This window comes from Branchiostoma floridae, chromosome 1 (genome assembly GCF_000003815.2).
Source record: "Branchiostoma floridae strain S238N-H82 chromosome 1, Bfl_VNyyK, whole genome shotgun sequence".
Classification (NCBI taxonomy): Eukaryota; Metazoa; Chordata; class Leptocardii; order Amphioxiformes; family Branchiostomatidae; genus Branchiostoma; species Branchiostoma floridae.
The window spans coordinates 19,457,600-19,469,563 of record NC_049979.1 but is presented as its reverse complement, the minus strand read 5'-3'; the positions used below and the strand labels follow the sequence as shown (position 1 = coordinate 19,469,563).

Genomic DNA, 11,964 nt, shown 5'->3' with positions numbered 1-11,964 from the left:
GTTGATGATGTAGCTTCGGTAGTTGGTGAAAGTGTGGATGTAGTAGTTTTGGAGGTTGGTGAAAGTGTCGATGTCGTAGCTTTGGTGGTTGGTGAAAGTGTTGATGTTGTAGCTTTGGCAGTTGGTGAAAGTGTTGATGTTGTAGCTTTGGTGGTTGGTGAAGTGTTGATGTTGTAGCTTTGGTGGTTGGTGAAAGTGTTGATGTTGTAGCTTTGGTGGTTGGTGAAAGTGTTGATGTTGTAGCTTTGGTGGTTGGTGAAAGTGTTGATGTTGTAGCTTTGGTGGTTGGTGAAAGTGTTGATGTTGTAGCTTTGGTGGTTGGTGAAAGTGTTGATGTTGTAGCTTTGGTGGTTGGTGAAAGTGTTGATGTTGTAGCTTTGGTCGATGGTGACAGTGTTGATGTTGATTCTGTCGTGGAAGTCGGGCTGGCTGCAAAGTGGTAAGAAAGAGGAACACATTTATAGTGATGAAAATTAATACCACAGTAATCATATCTTTTGATATACACACAGCAACTTAACACATTTTACGTACCATAAATACTCTCAAGAACTAAATGGATGTTTGCAAAGTCTTCCCAAATATCACATACCAAATATCACCCAAAGGCTTTAAATCCATGTTGACCACAAATCCCGAAAACAAATTAAACAAACAGATACGCCATTTTTCATGGAGGCAATCACAACACTGAACAAATGGTTCGACCCTATGCAGGTGAACCATCTCCTGCCTACACAAATTAAATCTGTCAGTATGAAGGGGAAAGTCACTAAAGTATGATCCAGAATCGAATATCAGTCGTTGTTTTTATTCGTTATAAATATGGTGGAAAGGGCTAATCGGAGGTGCTTACTGTATTCACAGATGAATCGATGATGTTTTGAGCAGTCCTCAGTCCACCAGTCCCAACGTGGGATCAAGCCCGTTGCCATCAGAACACAGTCGCTGTCATCCTCGTTGGCTACATCTACGCCCCCATAGAAGCGGTTGAATGATCCCAGGGTACTACCATCCGAGTACACGAACACTGCCTCATTCAAGCGGTCCTCTAAACCTTTTGGGAAGAAAGCATCCTTTATCAATATATTTATTGCATTGTGTTCTGTGACGTATAATGGAACATAATTCCACCACCGTTTAGGTCACTTACCAACCCCGATGCTACAACATCCCTAACTCTATTACAATCTACGATACATACCTATCCAGAAACTGACTGACTGGTTGATGCACGTCAGGATGTGGTTCAGAAGGAACTCGTGAGTCTCAATGTTCATGACCCTGATGAGGCGACCATCATGTTTGAGACAAAGACCTTCTGCACCCGCGTAGTCTGTTGAAGCGTTGCTAAAGAGGTAAGAATTTCCGTTGAATGGCACATAGTCGGACAGGCCGGGGCATGCTGGAAGGGAAAAAATCACAAAGTATGGTAGATGGCTTCTCTCTTGCTGTAAAGTAAAACGTTACCTGTCAAATTTCGGCTTGATCGCTAGAAGTTCGACTGATTTTAAAGTCGTTCTAGACCTATTGTTAAAAAAAAGTGGAAGTTCCCGAATAAGCTGCTATCTGCCACCGTAAGAAGAAAAGGTCCAAAAATCGGACGTTCTGCTGCTGTGCCAAAGGCACCAGAAGGCCCAAAATTGACCTTGACCCTCGTCTTCCCAAATATTACATGCCAGATATGATTACAATCCATTCAGAGTTTCGTAAGTTTTGGTGACCACAAATATCTGGAAACACACAGACACACAAATACCACGAACACACACACACACGTGCGCGCGCAAACAATACCTCTGTGGATAAAAACGACACCATTACAAACATTATTAACCTCACTAGGAAGACAGCACATTTATATTGACTCCTCATCATTCATTTATTATCTATCACTTATTTATCTTTTCGTCAAAAAGTACAGCACAGTCACACACAGACTCTTGCAGCCTACCGGTCAATGTTACGGTCGGGAGCAGGGTCCGGGCGAGCAGAGATCAATGAATATCAAGTCCATCACCTTATCATCATGACCGCCGCGCTACTTTGGCTACGTCTGTCCAAAATGCTCTAATTAAGCCACCGCGCGGTCGCTTTTAACAAGTTAGTAATGAATGTTGTAAGGTTGTCGTCTAGAGACGTTTATTTCATGAATTGGTTGTAAATAGTTCAAACTTCACATAAAGCTTTTAATATCGTGCGTTCAGAGTTATCCTCTTTGGCATATTTTAACAAAAGCACGCACCCTTGCAGTTCCAGAGCTGCTAGGAGACCCATCTACCACAAAACACCTTAGCCTGTCCATAACAAACGGCACAAAGTACCGGGGGCAATCTTGACCTTGACTTTAGTATACTAGTATCGAAGACCCACCATCGTAGCAAGCAAACTGGTCCAAAAAGACTTAAGCATCACACCTCCTTAAACTTAGTGTAACGTTACGCGTCATTATAACATATATTAGTAGATATGAATGCTCACCACAGTAGTCTCCGTTATAACCGTTCGGACAGTCACACCAGAAACACCCCTTCCCTGATTGACCAGGAGACCAGTATCCAACGGTACCGTTGTTTTTGCATGGGTTTGTTGAGCAGGGTGGCACGGGTGCTGGAATAATGAAAAATTATATACTGCCACTGTGACTGTCTTTCTTTATGTACAGATATCTATTATCACTTGACGTATTTTAGCTAAGGTAGCTTATACATGCAGATAGAATCAATCAATATAGCTTATTAGCTTTGCAAAGAGGTGTACGTCACAGCATAGATTTATTAAACGAAACTTACTAGGACTAGAAGTAGTGTCTTCGCAGGAGTGACAATGCATCTTGTTTTGCTGTTGACATTCCTTCATTCTTTCCGACTCGCAGATTTCCCACCCTGATTTAGAAACAAATCATGTATCGATGAATACCACAGCTGGCTGCATCACTATATTCAAACTACAGAGGGATAGTTAAGGTTACTTCACAAAGCGTCAAGTAGCTTCGAAGTGGATTCCAGTCACCTTCGGGAATTTCTATTGCAGCGGGTATAAAACAGTGACACTTTTCTTCTTTAGAAATATTTGAGGGGTTTTCACTTGTATGAAAACTTGAAAGGATAAAGGGAGTCCCCTAAGTGAGTTCCAGGTGGCTCGACCAGGTTAAATTATCTAGGGGACTGGGGGATAAAGGTCATTTTTAGTTTTGTTGTTGTTAATTCAATCTTAAGCTTTAAAGAACTGAAAAAAATCGCAGATGGACATATATGGAGACTTCAAGAGCCTGTGTTTGCGAGGCTATCCTATAAAGGTAAGTCATCATTGGCTATGAGTCATAGATCTAGAGTTGAGATTTTAATTCCCGTTTGATATTTATACAATTCTACCGTAGAACATCATTTCATTTCGTTTCATATGATCTTGTTTTGATTTTTTTTGCGTGTACTGCATCTAGAAATAAGAAAATGGTTAAGACACTTAACCGTATTTTTAAAAAAAGATCTTATTGTACCTAAAATACTAACGTTATGTGTCAGACGCCATGAGGCGGTACATAGACAGGAATAGGTGTGGCCCCAATTAGTATGCTGCTGTTGTGGTTATCTTATTTAACTGTAACATGTAACGTGTTGTATGTCTTATTTGTTACAGACCTTGGTTTCCTGTTGATCCGCCCATCCCATTGGCTTGTGCACAGAACACATGCAGCAGGAAAACACCCGTGACAAATCCAGAAGATACCGTCATTTTCATGTTGTTCAGTTGTCCATGACACACAAGACAATTTCTCGCCGTTCTGTGACACCTGAGAATATCGTCTCCTCCAAAATGTTACCGAGACATACACAAATGTGAAAAGCTTGGATACAAGTTTTAAGCTTCAGCCAATCGCGCTCTCAAGCATACAAAATCCGATTCTCGGTGATAAAGGTAGATTTATGAGAGCCCTAAAATTTGTGGTCTAGCCTTATCGCTGACGATGTCGTGCCACCCTGTCCAACGAGATCCCGGAGTCCCGGAGCCTTAGGCAAAATGTATGCAAATTTACACTTAAACCATGCCGTTTGTTGACGTAGTAGTCTGGTCACAAGGTTACTAAGATTAAGGCAAATTGAATGAGATAGAATTATAGGTATTGGTAGATCGCTACAGCTATTTCTATGCTCTTTGAAGTTGCTGCAGGCCAGTAGCACTGTTTCAGGTGGTGATTTTGTTCTGTAAATTTGTCTTATAATGATTTTCATTTATCAAGAGCTTTAAGCTGGCAGCAAGTAGTGATAAAAGTACGATATATTTGATACCTTGCCCGCCTCTGCTTTGTTCGGTTTCTTTCCGGAATTAACCTATTATGCAACAGGGACTTAAACAACATAGCAGCGCCCCCTAGAAGTAGTCATAGGCAACGCACAAAAAGAGTGACCGCTTTATACTGCATTTATAACGTAGAGCATACTCCATCGTCAGACAGGAACAGAAAAGATAAAGACTTTCAGAGTTCAAGAATTTTTTTCCAAGATGCTACGATTTGCTTTTTCTTCAAACATACAATACAATGCAAACATAAAATGTTTTGATGTCACAGTGTAAGTGAACTCAATGGGGGACTGAGCGCTCTGATCATGACATCATAACAGATAACGCCGTCACTCCTTCTCAGACAACATTATGCCTTTCAGTTGACAGTTGTTGATGATTCAGTCAAAGAAGGCAAAGTCATTACATTCTTCTGGATCTCCAGTTGGAGGGCCTTTTTGGAAATGATTACTTTTATGATGATGATGATGATGATGATGGAGAAATACCGAGGAAATGTTGAGGATTCCAAACACGGCTCAAGCTTTAGTGGTATGAATAAAGGGTTAGTTTATGATAGGATATAGGGATTGCTTGGTAAAAAATATCAATGCACTGTCTTTGGCCCTTTATAAAATGTAGTTTCTAACAGATGTTGTCCTCAAAACATGTACATATATTGAGAAAACAGAAATCAACATCCTTAAGAGCTTTATAAAATCTTCGGTCCGAAAGATTATTCACACTAGAATCTTTATCATAACTATCTGCAGAAAAAATGGTGTAATCTCTAATTCATACACCGTGAGTAGATTTAACAAATATAATTACAATGTTAGTAATATTTTCAGCAGTATTTGACATATTACATTGTAGTTGCGGAAAAGTACTAGCGTGAGTGATGATAGAAATAGTCAATAGACCACAGAAAACTCTTTTATAGTGTACATTGTAGTTTTTATTCGCACAAACAAAGATACACTTTTAACATATTAACTAACTTCTTTAGTATAGAACTGCAATATGTGCATAGTAACATTCTGTGTGCTGTTCTGTTTTCAGTGTTATCCCGATTATCTTATAAAGATGACTATATTGTGCGCTATCTTTATGTAAGATGCCTATCTTATGCATGATATCAATAATAGTTGTAGACATTTTTCATCTAAGAAATGGCATGACTGTAATGTTTACATAAGAATATTATCACGTGCATATATTCCATCATGAAAATATCTTTATATACTTTTAGTTATTTTTGTAAAATAAAAAGAGTCCCATTTCTTGCAGTAAAATTGTCAGTTCACTTATGAATTACATATTTACACCCGATATTTTTTATGAACACAGCCTGACATCACCATTACATTATGATAGTAGCACACACAAGACTGTGTGTATTACAATCCGAGAGGATTTGTAAATATTGCCCCTCAAATGCTGTGGAAGACGAGAGTCATTTTATCACTAAATGTTCTTTTTATGATGATATAAGAAACCCACTATTTATGAGTGTATCCAAAATACACGCTTACTTTCCAACTATTCCTGACAATGAAAAATCAATCCTACTATTAAAATTAAAGAACCCACACATTATAAAAGAAGTGGGTAAATTCGTCTTCCACTGCCTAAATAGAAGATGTCTAACCCAACAAAACCAGTATAATGTACACTGGCATAGCATATAGTCATAGAATGTAGTTCCTAGCACCTTTGTATTTTCCTTATTTTACATGTTGTTTGTACCTGCAATTAGCCCTCGGGCAAGAACTTGCAATAAACATATCATATAATATGAATAGATATAGTTTGTATATGCAAGATTATGAGCATGTACTGTCATTAGAGTATGTAGCCACATAGGCATGTGTAAAATGAAGATAAATAGAAATCATTGAAATCATTTTACTAAAGAATTGAAGAAGTATTCCGTCAAATATTCTAGGCATCACTGAATTAATACAAGCATGTTAAACACGATTACTAAAGCTATACATTGTTAGTTACAATTAATTCGGGGTATAAGATTTGAGAGGCTTTTAAAATGCCATCACATTTGACTCCAACTTCATACCGCATGCCTCTGTGTTTCAAGTGGGACATTTCCTCTCACACGTCGGGAAAATGAATCTACATAATATATAGAATTGATAAAAAGGAATATCGTATATCAAAATCCTGTCCCTGTTATTCGCAATCGCTCTCTAAGGACTTTAATCCGGCAGCCCTTCATATATCACATTGTCCACTGAGCCCTCGGCACCGGCACCGCCTTCGTAGATGGTGTTTTCTACGAAGCCCTCATCGTCTAGGGTGTCCTTTGTGTTTGTGGCTGAACTGTGGCTGTCTTTAGTGTCTGTGAAGTCATCCAGCCAGATCTGCATAGACAAAGAGTTTTCGTTTTTTTTTCAAACTGAGTTTCATACAAGTTCTTAACCACAAAAATGGTAATTTTAGGCGCAGCTCTGATTCACTGAAATGCAAAAAATGGCGGGGACTAGGGCTGGGTACCGGTACAAAACCGGGTTTTCTTATTGGACCGGTCCAGGAAAACCGGACCTGAAAAAAACAGGTGGACCGGATGTTGGACCGATTAGAAAATTAATAGATTATTTGATCAGGCATTCACACGGTTTGGCGCTTGCTGGCGGAAGAAAATAACATGAGTGAAGTAGTGTAGAGTTTATAGTCATTTCTACCAAGTTTTACAGTCAATGGTACAGGTGCAGTTAGCGTTTTATGATTTTAAGATAACAGTGTAAGTCTAATACTCCACCAAACAGATTTCTTTGCAGTGCAATGCAATGGGCCATTGGCATGAGTCATACTGAATCGGGTCCAGGTTCAGGTCCGGACCTGGACTTGATCCTTTGGACCTGAACACCGGACCTGAATTTTCTGTACCAGTACCCACCCCTAGCGGGGACTATATTCTCACCTCTTGCTGCTGAGGTGACCTTGCAGTTCGCCTTGTCTGTCTCCTCACCGTTTTCTGCCTTTTCTTCTTCGAGCAGCAGGTGAAACGAGCACCAAAGCGGCGTTCGATCTCGTCTTGCACCTAACAGTTTAGAAAATAGCCATATAATTTGCTCCCGGACACAACGTAATTAACACCAAGTCAACAAAAACAAAACTGTACGGAATTGTAATATACGTTAAAGAATTTCAAATAGTATAAGCTAATAGAATGAATCAACGAAAGATGTAGTCTTAAATGAATTTAAATGACGGACATTAATTACTGCATACGTGAACACTGATACAATAAGTTAACGTAAGTAAGCGCACAGGTGTCATTATTAACAATAACGAATGTACAGCGACATAAAATATAGCTAGATGCAGTCAACAGGTAAAACGTACCGTTTCGTTCAGCAGGCAGTGGAAAATGAAAATGAATAAACCCTGTAAGAGATTCAAGATGGGGTGGTTAGGTCATAATGGACATCATCATCGATATATTCAAACGAATTTTTAGCTACAGACTGTCAAGAATAAGAAGAACACTCATAATGATAAGATAGTTCAATGAATACAAGCTGTGATAAAGACTTAAAAGAAAGTCGATTCGATTGAGGCTTACTATCATAGCGTTAGCGACACATGACGATATATATATATATTACTGTTGAAACATTACAATGTACGTTTTCATAAGTAGATCACATTAGACTTCATCTGAAGTATCTAAAGTAGCTAACATCAGGCTTTGTAGGTATTGTCACTACTACTTACTTGGAAGGAGTTGCTGATGGTGAAGACGTATGCGAACACTATGGTCTCCCTACTGACGTACAGCACACCGAACACCCATGTGATACCCAAAATACACACCAAGGCCAGGGACACACGGATCCAGAACCTGCAAACGTCCAAGATATGGGTTATGCTGTAACTTTAACCTTAGACCACATACGTACAACCGAATGTGCATTATTAAGTAACATGGCTTATGCACTTAACGTTAAGCTCTACATTAACTAGTGTGGAATAGTGTGGAACAAAGTGACTAAAACGTTACCAATGCACAGGCTTAACGCGTATAACCTCTCTGCATAGGGACCATTGGCTGCATTCTTTTCATTTGTTTTACTACTACAAGTGCAAGTTTAAAATTAATATTCTATTCTTACATATTATCTAGTGTAATAGCAAGCAACATGTATCACCTGAAGTTAATTCCCTGTTCTGATTGGTTGGATGTATCATGGGCTTTCTGAGTGAAGATCACCCTCATAGTCATGGCCAGGAATCCAATGTTAACCTGGGGTGTGAGACAGAAGGGAACATCAAAAAGCGATGTCAATCCATGCCAATCGTTTGTACTTACAATGTTATTGATCTCCGAAGTAGAGGTTGTATATATAACAGTCCGTACTTGACAAAAGTTCAACTGATACTTTTTTATCTATATCTTATATGAATTCTATTTTGGGAGAAGCTTTACTCAGAAGAGTCTAGTTTTCTGGTTTTGATAGCAGGAGAATGCCATTTTTACTTATTTTTCAAATCTGAAGCTTAACCCTAAGTGAGATGATCCTCATTTCTTATTGAGTTGACTATTGTGAAAGGGGAAAAAGTTACCAAAACCACGAGCAGCATTGGGCCCACAAAGCTCCAGATGAAGTCGCTGTTAACTGATAACCAGCAGCTGCAAAGTGATCAAATTGATTATCACTGTGTTAGTGAATATATGACTTTCTTGAAATATTGACAGTATATTGAATTGCACGGTACATGTTTATAAACCAAATTGGTAGTTCTCAAAAGAATATACAATGAAACACAACAGTGCTCAGTGAAAAAGAAAAGCCTCGTTCTATGAGTGAATATTTTAAGGAAAAACATTACTATCTGTTGGTGCCATATCCATCGAAGAACCCTTCCTCCTCTATGCCATTGTCCTCGTCTTTGTCCTCGAACTCGAAGAAGTAATCAATGGCCACCGAAATGCCTACCACCACTGCCGGTGCACCTGAAGAGAAGTATAGAAAAGAAAAGAAAATAAGACCTTAAGATATCTTAAGCACCGTATCTGTCTAATCATCACACAGTTTAAAGGTATCGTTTTTTCATGCAGCTCTTCTATGAAATTATCTTCAGTGTTTTCATTTATTATCAATATGAGTGCTATCAATGACTGAGCAAGCAAATTCATCACACTACATCAACACTTGATTTAAGAACACGAATCAGTAGAAAACGTCTTGGCCATACTTGCAGACAATATCTTACCATAGCCGACCAGGTGGTAGTAGAGCAATCTGTTCATTTTCAAGTTGAAGACCTTGACCAGTAAGACGTACAGCTCCACTCCTTCCACACACATCCAGGTGAAGACAGCCAGGAACAGGTAGTGGAGGATAATCGCGATCACGTCACACACAACCTGAGCAGAAACAATGGAAGACAACTGGGTGTGGCGTAGGTGAGGCAAATGATATCAAGATAAAATTTCAGCATGGAACGTAGATTCATCTGTGTTACTATTATTTTATCAACAACCCTGACTAGAGACTTCTAGTATCTGCTATACATTCAGTCCACTGCTCACGGCAACATTGTTTGGTAAAATAAAGCGAAGAGCACTTCTTCACGAGATAAAGTCTCTATTGCCACTATCAGAAAAGACATGTATAAACTTGGTTCATAAAAGTGAATAAAACATTTATGATATAAACAGTGTGTAATTGTAATTTCAAGTTCAACCCAGATATGATGGATTCCCTGCATGCAAAAATACTCCCCACTAGAACTGATTTGTACTTATAAAAGATGTACCGTGTTTTCTGTTTTGTCAACTGCCACAAGGAAGACCACCTCAGCAGCCAGCAGACAGAAACACAGGTTTGCATGGATGATGGTTCGGGTACAACGGACTCGTCTGAAACAAGATGGCGGACTCCAGTTTGGCAAGTATACAAGAAAAACAAGGTTGCTATCGTTGTGATATGTATCTGATTTTTTTCAACAAAGCGAATCTTTCAAAGTAAAAACGGTATAAATGAAAAAGGGGTGCTAGTGAGTACATAGTCCTTACCTGAATCCGAGAAAAGTACAAATACAGATGAAGAGACACACGATGGAGATGATGCAGCCGACGTATGTAATAACACTAAGTGCAAATGGATGCTGAAAATACAACCGGAAATGTCGTTTATTTACGCTATTTGGTGTCAAAAGAATATTTAAGTATGCTATAAATAGATAATCAAAAAATACATACGTTGTTCTCAATGCTTATGAATATAAACCCCGAAGGACATTAGAACTGAGGAGAATGCTTACCAAACTTAACAGATAGCTGCATCAAGCATTGTACCTGTATATGAGCAAATGCGTCAACGGCAGCTTCTATGAAGCAGTACTTTTCAACGAAATACTTGGCATACTGAAGTACCTATTTGACGTACCTGCTGCCCAGTCGTGTCTACAAGAATAGCGAAGCTGGTGAGATGGTTGCACTCGCAGGTAGTGTGAGTCCGGTTTCTCTTCTTCAGGGCACACCCCTCTTCCGACCAATTGCTGAAGAATAATGGCAGTCATAATGAAAAGCTGGCTGCTATAGGAATTTTACAACACGTCCATTTTTTGTTTGCTTGTCTGCGAAGCTGGTGTGTTACGCCGAAGCGCAGTTATACCAGCACTATACAGGTACAGAGGCAGATAATCAACAAAGTTATATTATGCGAATATCAGCATCAGAGTAGACGACAGGTTATGAGGTAAGATTGGTCCAATTTTGACATACCCAGTGCTGACGTTCCAGAAGACACAGAAGGTGGTGTTGGTCGTCTGCAAAATTAGATAGTAGGTGTAAGCTATTTTCTACATCTGGAGTTACGTTCACGTAGTGCACTTCAACGGTAAGAATTACTGATATGTAGATGATGAACTAAGTGCAACTGTCATGCTTTTGATAATGATGTAATGTTTACCTCATTGCTATGATGTTCCAGGACGATGGTAACAGCATCGTTGACATTGACTTTAGCCGTGGAGCTTCTATTCACTAGTGTTGCCGAAATAATCCTGGAGTAAACCTTGCTAGTGCTGTTCTCTGCGTTAACCGAGCTGTTTACTGCGTTTGCCGTGCTGTACACTGACTTTGGTCTGAGGTACTGTCCTATATTGTCGTAGATTGCAGAAACGACAAGGTGTTCTGTTCTCGGCAGAGTGATCCCGTCTTTAACGTTTGCCCAAACAGAGGTGTCTCCTCTTTTGTCAAGAGCCGGAAAGGTCGTTGATCCCATGGAGCCATCTCTGATTTCCATCACTGAGTAGAAAAATCATACGTACATGCAAAATTATTACATTATTTGACTATCTTTCTGCCTTCTGGACACATGTATGGAGCAAAAATATCATTGGTGAAGTGAAAGCAATGGAGTGTGTCAATCAGACTTTAGTGCTCACCATTATGATTGTGTCTGCCAAGATTGATTCTTTCTCTTACACAATGGCTGTTACATGCCACAATGTTGGCAAATACTACATACTCAACCATGCAGATAGTAATGCTGCGACACGTATGCCGAATGCCCTAAAACGTACCTATATTTTCCTCGGAGATCCAGTGGGTTTCGTTAGGAACCGTTCTGGCCAACAGAATACCTGCCCTTTCTGAACTGTCTATGATCCCTGACGCCACTCCAGACCAGCGATCCTACAGGAACAAGA

The 11,964-nt window shown here is 39.5% G+C and overlaps 2 protein-coding genes across 2 annotated transcripts in view; both read right to left on the bottom strand.

Annotated features, from left to right (window-relative positions):
- LOC118411788 (adhesion G protein-coupled receptor L3-like) overlaps positions 1–4,052 on the bottom strand; it is a 7,898-nt gene extending 3,846 nt beyond the window's left edge. Inside the window, exons 1-6 of the mRNA XM_035814309.1 lie at positions 3,642–4,052; positions 2,793–2,885; positions 2,482–2,610; positions 1,205–1,405; positions 904–1,057; positions 179–429 (exon numbers count right to left, since the gene is read on the bottom strand). Coding sequence (XP_035670202.1) covers positions 179–429; positions 904–1,057; positions 1,205–1,405; positions 2,482–2,610; positions 2,793–2,885; positions 3,642–3,741 — 928 coding nt within the window. The 5' untranslated portion in view covers positions 3,742–4,052. The remainder of the gene's footprint in view (positions 1–178; positions 430–903; positions 1,058–1,204; positions 1,406–2,481; positions 2,611–2,792; positions 2,886–3,641) is intronic.
- A 1,932-nt stretch (positions 4,053–5,984) lies between these two features.
- The window catches only part of LOC118411689 (adhesion G protein-coupled receptor L3-like), a 12,042-nt gene continuing 6,062 nt past the window's right edge, over positions 5,985–11,964 (bottom strand). The window contains exons 6-19 of the mRNA XM_035814204.1: positions 11,839–11,950; positions 11,223–11,560; positions 11,036–11,079; positions 10,698–10,809; positions 10,325–10,416; positions 10,066–10,168; positions 9,520–9,673; positions 9,136–9,259; positions 8,869–8,935; positions 8,454–8,548; positions 8,020–8,146; positions 7,648–7,689; positions 7,223–7,342; positions 5,985–6,662 (exon numbers count right to left, since the gene is read on the bottom strand). Of these exons, the coding sequence (XP_035670097.1) occupies positions 6,498–6,662; positions 7,223–7,342; positions 7,648–7,689; positions 8,020–8,146; positions 8,454–8,548; positions 8,869–8,935; positions 9,136–9,259; positions 9,520–9,673; positions 10,066–10,168; positions 10,325–10,416; positions 10,698–10,809; positions 11,036–11,079; positions 11,223–11,560; positions 11,839–11,950 (1,695 nt within the window). The 3' untranslated portion in view covers positions 5,985–6,497. The remainder of the gene's footprint in view (positions 6,663–7,222; positions 7,343–7,647; positions 7,690–8,019; positions 8,147–8,453; positions 8,549–8,868; positions 8,936–9,135; positions 9,260–9,519; positions 9,674–10,065; positions 10,169–10,324; positions 10,417–10,697; positions 10,810–11,035; positions 11,080–11,222; positions 11,561–11,838; positions 11,951–11,964) is intronic.